Source organism: Micropterus dolomieu, linkage group LG09, assembly GCF_021292245.1.
Source record: "Micropterus dolomieu isolate WLL.071019.BEF.003 ecotype Adirondacks linkage group LG09, ASM2129224v1, whole genome shotgun sequence".
Classification (NCBI taxonomy): Eukaryota; Metazoa; Chordata; class Actinopteri; order Centrarchiformes; family Centrarchidae; genus Micropterus; species Micropterus dolomieu.
The window spans coordinates 19,266,153-19,281,925 of record NC_060158.1 but is presented as its reverse complement, the minus strand read 5'-3'; the positions used below and the strand labels follow the sequence as shown (position 1 = coordinate 19,281,925).

General features: G+C 42.4%; 1 protein-coding gene across 2 annotated transcripts in view; it reads right to left on the bottom strand.

Moving 5' to 3' along the window:
* igf2bp3 (insulin-like growth factor 2 mRNA binding protein 3) overlaps positions 1-13,647 on the bottom strand; it is a 21,701-nt gene extending 8,054 nt beyond the window's left edge. The window contains exons 1-6 of one of the 2 annotated variants that reach the window (XM_046059739.1): positions 12,878-13,647; positions 11,866-11,926; positions 6,187-6,235; positions 2,803-2,854; positions 2,484-2,547; positions 1,509-1,787 (exon numbers count right to left, since the gene is read on the bottom strand). In XM_046059739.1, coding sequence (XP_045915695.1) covers positions 1,509-1,787; positions 2,484-2,547; positions 2,803-2,854; positions 6,187-6,235; positions 11,866-11,926; positions 12,878-13,052 — 680 coding nt within the window. In that variant the 5' untranslated portion in view covers positions 13,053-13,647. The remainder of the gene's footprint in view (positions 1-1,508; positions 1,788-2,483; positions 2,548-2,802; positions 2,855-6,186; positions 6,236-11,865; positions 11,927-12,877) is intronic. The other variant, XM_046059740.1, reaches the window with a different exon arrangement.
* Positions 13,648-15,773: the final 2,126 nt, after the last annotated feature.

Genomic DNA, 15,773 nt, shown 5'->3' with positions numbered 1-15,773 from the left:
GAATCCACGTTGCTTGAAGTCCAGTGTAAAGTTTCCACAGTCAGTGATGGTTTGGGGTGCCATGTCATCTGCTGGTGTTGGTCCACTGTGTTTTCTGAGGTCCAAGGTCAACGCAGCCGTCTACCAGGAAGTTTTAGAGCACTTCATGCTTCCTGCTGCTGACCAACTTTATGGAGATGCAGATTTCATTTTCCAACAGGACTTGGCACCTGCACATAGTGCCAAAGCTACCAGTACCTGGTTTAAGGACCATGGTATCCCTGTTCTTAATTGGCCAGCAAGCTCGCCTGACCTTAACCCTATAGAAAATCTATGGGGTATTGTGAAGAGGAAGATGCGATACGCCAGACCCAACAATGCAGAAGAGCTGAAGGCCACTATCAGAGCAACCTGGGCTCTCATAACACCTGAGCAGTGCCACAAACTGATCGACTCCATGCCACGCCGCATTGCTGCAGTAATTCAGGCAAAAGGAGCCCCAACTAAGTATTGAGTGCTGTACATGCTCACACTTTTCAGTTGGCCAACATTTCTAAAAATCCTTTTTGTATTGGTCTTAATATTCTATTTTTTGGAGATACTGAACTTGGGGTTTTCATTAGTTGTCAGTTTTAATCACCACAATTAAATGAACATTTGAAATATCAGTCTAATGAATATCCAAGTTTCACTTTTTGAATGGAATTACTTAAATAAATTAACTTTGATATTCTAATTATATGACCAGCACCGGTAAATGTTCAACAGACGAGAACCCAAAATTGAGCCTGCGGGAATGCCGTTATTTTTGCACATCCTGATGTGTAGTTACCAATTTACACAAAATATTCAAACATGCTGAACGCGGCATTGAGACCCAATACCGAGACTGAAACGTTTGGGTTTAAGTGGATGCCATTAAAGACCTAAACAAGAGAAGCATATGCGCCATGGTCGAAATCCTGAATGAATACATGAAAATGTATTAAATTATTAAATTGTTTTGGGCCAAGAGCATGTCAAGCTGTTGAAAGTCTAATGATTTTACTTAATGGAGGTTTAATATGGGCTTCTGATTGTTCTTTGGCGAGTCATCTAGCTTGTTCTTTTTCCCCTTTAACAGTGGTTTAATAACTACAGTTTTCAGAGCCTGTGGGAAATAGCCTGAGAGTTGAGAAATGTTGACTATTTGCATAAGATCATGAAGACCATGCAGTTAATAGCATTTTTGTGGAGGATTTCAGATGTTGCACAAATATCCTCCAGGGTTATTTGGTTGATGGGATAAAACTGTCACATTAATTGAACTGAGATGTTTGTCATCTTGTCAACTGGCATTCAGCATTTTAGAGTTTTTACTAATGTGACATTTCCACATGGTGCCGTTTTCTTACCACAGACCACCTTTACTTTAGTGGAAGGTAAAGATGTAGCTAATTTAACACTGGACGACAACACTACAGAAAAAAAGGACAGGACACAGATCACTGGCACTTATCAGCAATAATTCCTGACCTCAGTGTACGTACTTTGAGTGGGTCTGTTTGGTGATGTTGCGGATAGTGGCGCCTTCCTTGCCGATAATCGCCCCTACAAACTGTGTGGGAACCAGCATACGCAGTGGGATGTCCGACTGCACTTTGGGCCGGGCGCCCAGACCTGGAGAGCCAGACCGAGGGGGTCCACGGGCGTTAAAGCCTCTCCTGCCCCCCGCTGAAGGACCCTCTGGGGCAGCAGTCTCATCTGGGATATAGGACACTTTCAAGGCATAGTTTTCCATCATATATCCATTCAGTTTCTCCATCGCCCTAGGGAGCATGAAATAGATGTCAGTATCAAACTCTTTCAGATGGATCAACTGCCAAACAAATTTCTATTAAGGCAAATCAACATAATGCTTCAGGATTGATTCCTTTCCCCATCTTCTCATCAATTGAAGAATCCAAGGAGTAGGGACATGAAAAGACAAAGAGACTTGGGTCCAAAATGATAAGAATTTGTCTCAAATGATGGGCACAAGGGTCCAGGAGGTAAGATCTCCTTACAAGCCCAACATACTGATGGGTGGTCACATCGCTTCTTGTGAACTATGGAGAAATTCACTCTGCCTTCATGATAGCATTCACTCTTAATACATGTCTACCTTGTCAGCCTCAACGATTTAGATTTGTTGTGTCAATTATGCCTGGAGACTTCTACAACCACTCGTGCAGATAACATTGTAGTATGATTCATGTACACCAGGGGGCACCAGATGGCTAATTTAACCCCCCTCCCTGTCCTACACACAAACACAAAGTATCATCGCATGTCAAATTAAACTAGACTTTTGGAAGGAGGAAATCAGGAGCACCGCAAGAACACTAGACAGAGGAAGTTGATGCAGTTTTCAATAGAGAATGTTGTGCAACGTGGAGAAAAAAAAAACTTCAGCAGATCCATGTCAAAGACATCATGACATGAGCTGGAGGTTAATTGTGTGAATACATAGCGTGTGTACTCACAGCCTGGCCTGGTCCTTGGCTGCATATCGAACATTGACTACAGCAGTCTCTGTGTCAGTGTTTACTGTGAGAGAACACACAGCAGAGTCAAATCACATACAATTTTAGACTATGGGCTACTTTCACATGACAACATTTACAAATGAAATACTTTGGAAATTCTGCAATGATTTTTTCCCTCAAAAAAAAATTTTAGTGAAACAAAATTGTATAGTTGTAATATGGCACAAACTCTGAATGCACTTTAGTGTATTGAGGCAAGGTGGTGAAATTATATTTTAAGTAAGCAAACAAAGCATAAACACAAGCGTATATTTACCTTGTTCACAGCTCTCTACTGCACCATATTGAGCAAGCATACCATCCAAAACCTGAGAGAACGAAAAGCCATGATTACTCAGAGACTTTGACCAGAACCTGTTAGTGAGCAGGAGCTCATCTATGAGAACCAGACCAGCTTGCTGCCAGGGCACAGTCCATTAATTCTGAACCCCAGAGTTCAATGTTGAGTTACATGGATAAATTTGCTGTCTTCTTGTAAAAGCCTTCCTTCCTCAAATTATAACTCTCCCCTTAAGGCACTTGCATGGAGCTTGAGGTGCTGAGCGAGTTTTATAACATTTTTAGTGTTTTTTTATTTTTTTTAAGTACCAATGTTAGATTTACAGGCAGCTGGTCATCTCAAGGATGACGGTAACTACATGGATTTTTGGAAATCTTGACCACTTCAGAAAAACAAATCCATAAAGCTATGGCTGTTTTTACTTGTTAGACTTTCTTATAGATACTGGTAACATTTAACATGAATATGCCAGCATGTTGGCAAAAAAAAAAAAAATAGAAAGAAGTTTTAGAAAATTACATAAAGCCACACCGTGCTGGCCACCTGCCCAAATCTGGATACCACAGGATTTCATAGATGAGATCAAATGTGGGTGAGAGGGGGAGCGAGCCTTCTAAGCTAAGCTAAGACATCCAACATGCAGTTAAAAGGCCACACCCCCAAGAGCGCAACCCCACTTAAGGCCACACCCCTCAAGAGCTCAACCCCACTTTCTAGCCAACAAGAGCACGTCCCTGCCCCCCACTCCACCAACCCACCAACATCCCGCCTCCCTGCCATCTCCACTCCCCATCATTGGCTGCTCCAGCACTGATATGAGTTCCCTGAAGCAAAGCGTTGCTGGCTCCTGGCTGGACGCTCTCCCTGTCCATCTATCAAGCCTGGCCAATGGGAATCCAGGCCATTCAGGAAAGGGTGGGGTACATTCCAGCAGGAAGCAGTGGCTGGGGGAGGGGTGCGAGTTCATGCTACACATTCTGTGAATTGGCGGTGCACATGGAAGGGAAGGGGAAACAGTCCAGGCCCACCCACTACAGTTTGTGAACGCGCCACTACTCTCGCCACTATTTTCTCGCTAAAGGTGCCACAAACACACTCTGACCCATTGTCTTATCTACCTGATCAGATACATACAAGGCCTTTGCATCAAAAGAGCCCTTTCTGTTCCTCCATTCTTCCAACCCCCCCCCCGCCACGGAGGGGGAGAAACCTCCATGTCACCTTTTCAGAAAGCTAACTGCTCGCTCGCTACATACTAGCAACATGGGTGGATCTGGAGCTACAGTTGAGGGATATGCGAAGGCGAAGCAAGCCCACCATTACAAAAAAAACTGAGCATGTCCGTAGCCATTTGATCACTGAGTGAATTAGGCTGAAATCTAAAGCCATGTATTAACCTCACAATCTTACATATTTAGAATACTACAGAACAATTTTGTAATTCAATAAGAAAACTCATTAGGCTTCTAGAGCCTTTTATAGAGCAGAACATTTAATTGAACACTATAAGCACACGCTATCACAGCTAAACTTCTGCAAGGGAGAGGGGGGCTGCGTTACTGGTACATGATTCTACATCTTGAATTTGACACAAATTACAAGGGGGGAAAAAAAAAACAAAAAAAAAACAGGGGAAATTTGTCAGAGAACTTAAAAATGTTGAAATTAAGAGTACAGACACATTCACGTATGCCAAGCAGATTAGTATGTAATCCAAGTAGAATGTCTAGATGATACATAATGCCAGAGAGTTTTAAATTAAACACTTATCACATGCAGAGAAAGAAAACCATGCAATGTCCAGACAAACAACTGCTCACTCACTTTTCACTAATTAGGCAGTGGCCTTGAAATCTGACCATGTTAAAGCTTAACATTTCCAATTTTTATACTCCATGTTTTTGCCCTTACCCTTTATGGGGGGGGGGGGGGGGGGGGAACAAAAAAAACAAGTGGATTGTATTTGAGATTTCACACTGACCATGAGCATCTTTTCAACTGCGTCAACTCACTTTAAATCCTTTAGAAACCTGACCAAACATCCCATAAACTCATCGGAGTTCCAATTGCACAATTGACAATTTTGCATGATCAAGTCAAACAGTTTTCTTAAGAATGTCACAGAAGCATGTATTTTGGCCTAGAATACCAAGGTTCACTTCCAGGCATTATCCAAGATCTAATAATTGTTACCTGTGTTTGAGTAATTGTGTGCACAGAGTCATTTTGGGAGACAATATGATTATTTAATTTTAGATTCTTAAAATGGGGCCCCTAAGCTGTGTGTATATGAACGTGGTAGCAGACAACATTATGGACTCTACAATTTGCTGCGATACTGCACAATAATCTAAGTATTTCAGTTTATACTGTTGCATTAGCGTCAGGAGAGTATGTAACTTGAGGTGTAGCTTGTGCTGGCATTTATGCATTGTGTTAATTTGCTACAAATCAATAAAAAAAAAATTCCTTCTCAGCCACCACAAATTATCCTTAAATTAGGATATAGTCCACTCTTACAGACTCAAATCTTTATTATAAACTACAAATATTTAGGTTTTCTTACATGGCCCTTGTATTTGGACTGCAGTTTGATTGTACAGGTGCTGATTTTATGTTCTTTCTACATGTCAAGGAAACACCAATGTGTGCAACTTCATGAATTCAAAATCACTTAATTTCCATAAATAAAACCCACCACAAATAACTAATTTGATTTTCTTTAAGATAGAAATATCCCATGAACTACATAAGAATAACATTTACACACAAGCCAGGGTGTCACTTGGTTTATTTTCTCATTTAATTTTCATGTGAGGTTTTTTGCAAGAACACAAATGGTGTGAAAAGGCATTCACTTTGCAATCAACACATGCGATCAGTGTTGAAAGCCACCATGACAGTTACATACATCAGATCCTGTGTAACTCAAGAATCAAGTCAATGGCAAGCTTTTTCAAAAGGCTTCAAAAACCATGCCTGGTAGGTAGGAAACACATAGCAATATAATGCTACAAAGATCATGTAACTACTTTAAGTTTGACTGACCCGTTGAAACCAAGACCACCTAATCCAGGCTGTTCCAATCTGCCATGTAGCTAAATTGTTCACACCCCCAACCGTACAATCTTTAAATCAAATTTCTAATGGTATCAGCAATAATTTCTGTTCTACCAGTCACAGTTCCACCCACTGGTCAGTGTGTTGCGCCGGCAACCTTGTTCAAACGATCAAGCACATGCCCAACTGAAACCCAAAAAAGGGTGGCAAGGTGACTCCAGAGGCAACTAAATGAGAGCCCAGTCGGGCTGCCCGATGGTACCCCACCCTGGAAGCAGTTAGCAGCCTGTTAGCACTCACCTCCCACTGCATGTGAGGCGGGATGTTCCTGATCTGCAGCTTACAGCTCCTGGAGAGAGAACAAGGCAGGAAGAGGGTGGGGGATGGATAAAGGAGGGAGAGAAAAGAAATTGTTGAAGGTAGATCGGAAGAGTGATGGGAGAGAAGAGGGGAGAAAGACAGTTAGTGGCTGACAATATCAAGGGCACAACAATACAAACAGTAAAAAGGTATCCAATTTTTTCTGAACTAAAATTTTAAAAAGCTGGTCTTTATTCTCTCCGCCATCTATGGAGACAGACTAGGGTGGAGAAGCGGCAGATATGACTTGTGCTTTAATTCCATTCCTACCCAGCAGGTGCACTGACACACGCTGGGTAAAATGAAGGAAATGGAGAAAAAGCAGGCAATGGGGTGATTTGGAATCACCACTGGGTGGCCTAAATTGAGTTGAGGGTGCTCAAAATTAAACTTAAGCTAAAACGCACCACGCCCTTTGTCCCAAAACAGAAATTGTTCTAAGCACTGGGTGTGACACAAGATAGGGCAAAGAAAAAGGACAGTAAAGAGGCAGAAAGGAATAGTGAGAGAAATAGGGGGAGAAAGGGGGTTGAAAAGGCAAAGATACACTATTGGAACATCTTGTCTACACCGAGTCAAGCATGAGCTCTGTAGCATTGCATCATGGGGATTCAACCACTGCACAGCTCAAGCCCACTCTATTCAACCAAAATAGACACTTATCCAGGAGCATTCAGCTGTTGTATCAAAAAAAAAAAAAGGGGGTGAAGTAGGGGGTGGTGGTGCAGGTGCCAAACAAACCAAAAGGGAATCTCCTCTGGCCACGTCACACTAAATAGCAAGAATCAAAATTGCGTGCTTGTTCGTGGAGAGTGTGCACACAGCAGAAGCAAGTAGAGACTAGCAGTTACAATGGAGCTGCTGTGCTCCGTCACTAGAAACAACCCGAACAGACATCCCCAATTCATCCTTTCAGCTTGAAGGTTCCCAATTGAGTTACATGTTGTGTAAAGAAGCATGAGTACACTGGCTATGTATGGAGGTCATGCAGACAATGGAGCTTGTGGATCAATGAGTCAGAGTTTCACAAGTGTCCGCCTGCATGTGGACATTTTATTAAAATTATTATTTATTTTTTTTTTTTTTTTTTTTTTAAATGTGAGAAGAGTGGAGGCCACTCCAAAGTCCCCTGCCTGTTGACGCACACAAACCTAAAGGAACAAAATGTACATGTAGTTGAAGCATGCACGCACACACCGTGAAATCACAAACCCTGACCCAACCCATTTCCACACCAGCCCTGCACTCACTCTGCACATACCTGATACATATGCAGACAATTTAAGTTATATTGCACGTAGACATCATGTCTGTGTAAAACCTTGTTTTTGAAGAGGAGTTACATTACACACCTCTCGTTCTTTTCCCTCAAGCTTCAACAAGCTGTTTAATGACGTATAATGCAGCTCATCTACTTGCTCCACTGCTAGTGGTTGTTTTGTAATCTACTGTATAGAAGATAACGCCTTTCAACATACACTATTTACAAAGTCAGTCTTTCCACCATGAACTCAAATTTAAAAAAAATATAAGAAAAACTAGTATGTAACAAAAAGGTAACTGAATAAAAAAAAATAAAAAAAACACAAGCATATCTACGGAGTAAAATGTACTGCACATGTGCAACAACGGCCGCAGTAGTTCAAATTCCTCAGCTGAGCCACTACGGCCATAATCAAGCCAACATCAGTTCAACAATATTTAATTTAAGACATTAGAAAACTACTTAAATTCTTAATGGGCAAATTGTAAATAAAATTCCCAAACAATTTCCAAGAGGAATTCCAGCCCTTTCCGGCCCACGGTGCCATTCCTGGCTGATCCGGCCCCCTCTCCCCGCACAGTCTGTATGCTCTGCATTGCGGTGGGAACGCCATGTGAACTGTGCAAATGCACCACCCTTCCAGTCGGATTAACCTATAGCTTCACACAGAAGAAGTCAGCTAGGGTATGAGTTGGGGTGGTGGTGGTGGGGGGGGGGGGGGGTATACATTCCCTAGTCCCAGCCTTTGATTTGGGAAGGGGGGCACTAGCCCTGTTTCAGGCAAGGGTAACAAGGGCCCTCTCTGCCCTGTGGGGGTGGGGCCCTGTTGCCATGGACACGGACAAGTCCACTGACAGGAACATGTAGAGCAGGGTTAAAAGTGGGAGGGGGAGGGAAGGGCCAGGAGTAACTGGGGTTGGCTTGTCATGTGATGGCCAGGAGGAGGCCGGTCTCCTTATTTACTTTTAAAAAAAATAGACCAATATTCTACACGTTCACCCTCTTTCACTGCTCAGCTGAGACCTACGGGGCTGCACCATGGAAATTGTGCACACAAGTGGGTGAATATACACGTATGCAAGCGTGCACACAAATACAAGAGGATTCACATGTCAAGCACCATGAGACTGCATCACACCTGTATTCATCTCCATTCCTTCATCGTCCACCCTTACAGAAGCACTCTACGTTCAACACCATCAGTGGGGGACACGAGATCTGTGCTCAACGCCCATCCACAGCCATTGACTATTCAGTATGCAGAGGTTCTGAATGACTGAACTCCACAGTCTGGTTTCCATTGCCCTCTCACAGGCCTTATATGCACACTGTGCACCCAATAAGCTACATTCAGCACTTGCGTTTGGTTAGATTGGTTTGGAATTCTGTGGGAATTCCAATGAGTTGGATATCAACAGTTAGCAATGACTTAACTTCTACAGAGACTATTACACATTTGTGCCTACTGCCACAGAAAATGTGTTTTATACATATAAGACAAAAAAATAAAAAGTGAACAATGAGAATCTGATGAGTCTAGGAGGAGGGAGAGTTAAGAAACCTTTGCCTGCAGTCTGGGTAAAACAAGGGGCCACATTCATAATTGTCTTGCACCCCAAGTCTCTGTCCCAAATCCCCGTTTTTGCAGGTGGGGCCCCACAGTGACCCCATGACCCAGAATTCCTGTAATAAGAGCCAGGAGCCATTTCTACAAAACAGCACTGATAAGACCTACACTATCTTCTCAATGTATACATGTTCTTTTAATACTTAAAAAAATGTTTATTAAAAAAAAAAAAAAAAAAAGGCTGAAATTTTACACCACTCACTGAGAACTGCTATGCTATGTGTGCTGTAAAGTAAGTCAAAGTTGAACACATATTTAACGTCCATTTCCCCTCTCGCTCTTACAGACACCCCTCACCCCACCCCCCCTTACTTGGGGCCACCCCTCTTAAAGCCATGCCTTTTTCTCTGTACATGTGACTGAGCGGGTATGGGCAAGAGACATTTTGTTTAATTTACAGAACAAGAGGAACATAATCTGAAGCCAAGTAAAGAATGTACACAATAATGACACTGCTACAACTTTATTTGCCTTATAATTAAATTATGAAATTAAATATTTGCAGTGATTTTTTTTAAACCTCTCAATTAGTAACAATTAGCAAATATACATTTTATATGGCCCAGTTGTGCCAACAAGCAGTTCAATACACTTTTGTAAAACAAAAATAAAAATTAAATGAATTGCCATTTTAAACAGCTCTCAATTGTGGAAAGTAAGGCTATATTAGCAAAAATGCAAATACATCTGTAACATTCTGATTAATGCTTTATTTCCTATTGCACAATTTACATGGCTTCTCAGAATAAAATAAATCAATAAATGTGCGAGGCATTGTCAAGAACAAATGGGTCATTTTTAAATGCCAGATTTAAAATAAAATAAGTCTGAAAAAAATTTAAGCCAAGCACAAAATGTTTTCAGAAGTCAGGCAAAGTGAAATGTAAATGCCTATAGGTTGGCTGAAAGGTTCATTAGCTATGAAAAGAATGCAATACATCTATGGACTAGATGTTTTCAAATGACTGCATTTTGTTGTGTTGTTAATACTGTACATTTTCCAGGAGTCACTTTTTAACACAGCAGATGTTTTGCTAATGCACTGGAGATGATTTTGGTGGGCTTCTGGCCACAATGTGACAAATTCATAAGAATGTAGATCAAAATGTTTGATTAAATGACATTTTGACCAATGTGAAACGCCACCCTCCATAGGCATGTCACCCAAAGCAGTTCTGTCTTCTATCTTGAGCCTCAAACTGTAGCCACCCCACCTTGATCTCTGTCTGCTATAGCACTTCCCCTTCCTGATGGGTTCAAAGGTTAAGCCATGGTGATTGGCCAAGCCCCCTGTTTATATTTGCAGGTTGGAATGCAAAGAGGGGGCCCCAGTGTACAAGTGTGTGTTGTGAATGCATGTGTTGTGTAGCCAATACTCAGAATACTGTTCCCATTGACTAGTGCTATGTTCCATGTTGTAAAGGGAGGGCACGCTTTACTTTTTTGTGAAGTGTGGCTGAAACTCGACTCTGCCATAGCCAGCACAGCAGCCTGCACTAGGAGACCGAGCAACGTCACCAGTTTTTCGTGATCAGGAGAATTTGGGAGGAAGGTCTCAAAGATTTGACGCAAAATTCCCCATGTAGCTCACCTGGTTTATTTATCCAAGCTACGATTTAGACCAACCATATACCAAGCTGCGAGGGAAAGCTTGTATGACTTTCAGGTGGAAAACACATTTCACGTAAAGATGTCAGAAATCCCCTGATTAAGCCATCTTCTAAAGCAATTTAAGCCGCGTATAATAGTTTAAAAGCCTACATGTTTCACATCGACTTTCTGATTTCAAAGACTGTCTGTTACTTTACGCAAAACGGCATTTAACAGACCAAAACACACATTATGTGCAACACCTCTTACAAATAACTAAACCAATTAACAAGAATTTTATTCTATTTTAATTTAATTCAAGAAAAGAATTGACCGAACTGCGTCACCACCGAAAATACCCACACAATGACAAAAAGCCTTGGTATTTTACGTCTTTAGCACACATTACGTAGACCCTACAGAAAATAGCCTATTTATGGTACACTTTATGGAAATCTGTCACTGAGACACGGCAGTCTACTGTGGCTACGGGGGTCAAACTCTGAAACTAAGGTTTCCCGTAACTTGGGCCCCAAGCTTCCATTCCACTTGTGTTTTTGGGAGTCCATCTCATGCAACAGCAGCACAATGTTCAGAGTAGGGCGGAAGCGCAGGGCAGGCAGGGAGAATGACGGGCAGAGCCTTCTCAAATGGACGACTCCACAAGGCCTGGACGCCTCAAATCCAGCCTGCACTCACTCTGCACACGTTTCAGCCACTAGGCTTTATAACTCGTCGCCCTGAGGTTGGAGCTTAAATATTATTAAGTGCCGTACGTATGCGAAATATACTAGTGGATGGGCGAGCGAGAAAATACAGGAATGTGCTGGCTATACCCACATGCACGACGGTTTTAGGAGCACCCCACAGTCATGGCGAGAGGAGGGAGTACACCACCATACGCCCCTTTCATTTGACCCCAAAGCATTCAGGGAGGAAAGAAAAAAAAACCGACCCCTTATTTAACCTAAATGAAAATACACCACTCCATTAATAATGTTCAGTAGCAACATAAACGTATATTTCCGGTAAATGTCACTTAGTAAAAAAAGCTTTTTGTAGAAAATAGCTAGAGGAATAAAAATTAAAAAATTGAGCTTCCACGAGTCAAACCACTATATAATAAAACTCAACCTACCTTTGACGTTTAGGGACAGAGTGCTCCACTTCGAGAACTTTCCCATGCAGTTCAACTTTACCTAAAAAACAAAATGAAACTATTAAATTTCAGTAATCTTTTCAGCTCCTACACGGGCTGCCTTCCTTGCTTTTGAGAGTGTGTTTGAGGGTTAGTGTTGACTGCTCATTTTATGTAAGGGACTCAAATCTAAACAGGCATATATGCACACATGCCAGCGTCCTGTATATTTTCAGGATAGTGTGATATTAGCAACACAAATTGCTGGAAGTGTGCGAGCCACTAATATAGCACGAGGACAGAAATGAGCCAGGCATTAGTCCAATTCGTAAAATTAGACGAGTTTTGCTAAATTATTTCGTGCCCTGTGTGAGCAGGCCGAACTTTAATAACACAGTGAGACAAACAGAATAATATACAAAAGCAAATGGTCGTGTGGCTCAGTTAGTTGGCCTACATTTGACCAACACAATTAAACCACCTGGTGTGTCAGCACTGGCGAAATGGCTTCACAATGTAGCCTAGCGAGTTGTGGCCACTGGAGAAGGCCTATAGTTTGAGACTTGGATAAGAGTGCAAGTTCAAATTGAAGCTGGTAAAAGCAGCAACACTACGGCCTCTGCCCACAATCGTGCCAAAGAGTGCTGTGAGATAGAGCCCACAATAGGGTTCACTTCACGGCGTCCAAAGCCCGCTGCCTATGCGCCCCACTGCCCTGAACAGCACATAACCTGCATTAGGGAAGCCTTGATTCTCATCCTCATGATTGTGTTTACTCGACCATTTTATCAAGCTATACTCAGTGAAATTACAAGAGCAGAATTTCACTCAAACCCACGGCAGCTATTTGTCTGAGTCCACGGTGTCAAAAGGCCAAGTAAAGGTTGTGCGAAAGAAAGAAATGCTTGGATACACCCCCACCATACTGGGTTCAAGTAAAAGGCAATCTTCACACAAATGCAGCAGTTCGTGCATCTTTCCAAATACCACTTTTTTTTGCCCGGAATCTCACCTGAAAGAACATCGATGGCCTTCATCGCAGCCTTCTCGTCCGGGCAATCCACAAAAGCATAGCCAGTTTTGACAAGAAATGGACCACTGTGCGGAATCTTCCACTGCTCAAAGATAGTTTCGAAGTCCTCCTCGCTCGCCTCAGCGCTCACGTTGCCAATGTATAGCTTATTCATGTTCTGCGCCGAAAAGGGACAATCTTCACGCTGAGGGAGAGAGATAGTTATTTGCTCTCACGGATGTGCAGTGTTTGGAGTAGCCTAAATCGCCTTTACTACTACGGAGTGGCTGTGGCGTGCTTCCCGGTCGTTCAAGCCACAGATAGATTTAAACTGGCAGCCCCACAGTGCGTTCGCTCTCCCTCGCCCCTCTGTCTCTATCGCGCAATAAATAAATGCTCAATTATTAATCTCGTGTCTCCAAACGATGGCGGGCTGGGTGAAAAGGAGGAGAAACTACTTTATGTCTTCCTCCAAACCCTTTGGCAAAGAGACAGAGAATGTCACACACGGTAAGGCTGGCGCCCGCCTCTAAGTCTAGAGCCTAGAATAAGAAGAAGAAGAAGAGGGGAGAAAAAAATCCTCTGCTATTCCGGCTTTTTTGAATGAGCCACGTGTTCAAACTACAAATCAGCCCACACGTGAGGAATCCCAATTGCTCAATTAAGTGTTTGGGATTGGGGAAAATTGCACGGGAATCTGGGGTGGGGACAGCAGAGGGGAGTGGAGAAAAAGGAGGGGAAGAGTGGATTGGAGTTGGGAAAAAACCTGGTGAGCTATGTGCGTAAAGGGATTCCGTGAGAACCCAGTGTATCTTTACTCGAATCACATTTGTGTGCCTTTCTCTGCAAATCCTCTATTCTCATTGGTCGATTGCAGAATAGTAAAACGGCAGTGCGCTCACGCACGCCCATAGCAGAGAGACGCTGATATTGCGGGGGCTTGTGCGCACGGCTGTGCTAAGTGCGCTGTACTGATGACACAGTAAGAGGAAAAGGGGGTGGGGCCATTCATAAATGATGTTGCACTATTGTTAAATTGCTCACTGGAAACAAATAGTTTTAAGAATCTTGATTAGGGAGGGCCCTGCGCCGCTCCTTGGGCCCTCGCGCAATATGGAACTGACACGTACTACTATCCACATGACGGCATCCATCTTCTCCTACTAGAGTGGAGCCATGCCCTCCCTGATCCACAACTCAAAGTCCAACAGCAGGCCCGACTTGCTCATGGTCACACAAAAATGATATTGAGGGGGTGTCTTTGGGCGAGATGGGTGCCGTCACGCCACTTGTTTCCCCCAACTTTCAGAGCGTTTGGCACAACGAGAAAGCCTTGGCAGTGTGGTCTGAATGCACATGGTGAATCCTCTCTGCTATACCTCCGGCATGGACTTGCATTTACTGAAAGAGGGAGGGGTCTCCTGCACTAAAGTGCCCCTAGCGTCCTGTGCAACGCATAGCCCAATTCAATCACGTGTGGAATACATGTCTTAAATATTACACAACTGTCAGTTACATCTTTTGTAAATCACAGACAAAGGACGATAGTTCACGCGTGGGTCATTGCAGATGATGTCCCTGTTTACAGGACTGATGGGCGGTTGAATCCATAGCCTACCTGTTGATGGCACAAAGGTCGATATGCTGTCAGAGCAGAATTTAGGTTTTCAACACCAAGGATTACACACAATGTCATGCTTATCAATAGACCATATCTGACAGTCAAAAACAATTTCTTAAAGTGTAATTTTCTTAAATACTTCTGGTGTATGCATCAGTGAAACTGAAGTAGGCCTACATTTTACAGTATCTCTCCATATATCTGTCTATCTCTACATCTATCTGTGCTTTGGTGCCAGTTTATAAAGTACAACTAGTTCAGTCTAATGCAATCTATTACAACAATCCTGCAAAAAAATTCTAACTCCATGAGGGTTATAATTTTCCATTTTTGTTGTAACAGTTTTTAGAGAGGTGTTATGGACTACTGTACTGTGTTATACTGAGCTGTGCTTCAAAATAACCATAAAGGTGAATCACCACTTCTCTAAAACAGTTTTAACAAAAATTGAACAGTCAAAACTTCATGAAGGTAGGATTTGCTATAGATTGTTTTATTAGACTGCAGTAGTTTTAGATTTATATACCCTACCTAATAAGCTGGTCTTGTGTCTGTTTATACTCAGCATATTTATAATATTGGTTCAAAGTTCAACTTTAATACCAACATCTTCAGAGGAGGATTCAGGCTACATAAGTGTTAATGTGTGCTCCATACACAGCACATGTGACAGTATAATTTGAGATATGAGAAATACCGTATGTGTTAGACAATTTTTTTTCTGGATCATGCACAAGAGCATCATTTGATCCCTTTAAATGTGTTATAGGAGTTATCCTGTAGAAAGAATTAATTGTAGCCACAACAATGGCAACTATAAAAAGTTACATAATAGCATTGCCTTGAATTTCCTTTTTCCTGTAAGTGTGTTTTTCATTGTAGTCTACATGTACGATTTGCTAAGTCATTTAGCCTTTAAACAGCTTGATTTTGAAAAGTTTGTTAAAATGTATTTCACCAAGGTGTTTAGATGGATGTAACCTCCACTGCAGCAATACAACTCCCAGTGCAAAAAGCTATGGTTTGAGCTGAAATGATAATACTGTGTCCCTGCAATGTTTCCTAATGAATGAGCATAGGTGTGCATGCTCATGTAAAGCAGGTTACAAAGGGAGTGTTGGTTTAGTGGGCCCTTCAGTCACTGGCTCAGACTGGGGCCATGGCTGTCTCAGTGGGTTTATTCCTCTGCTGCTGAACAAACACACAAAGCTCTCTGATTGGTCGGGAGGACTGTCCAATCAGGGGGCTGAAGACCCGCTCCGTACTACTGCTGCT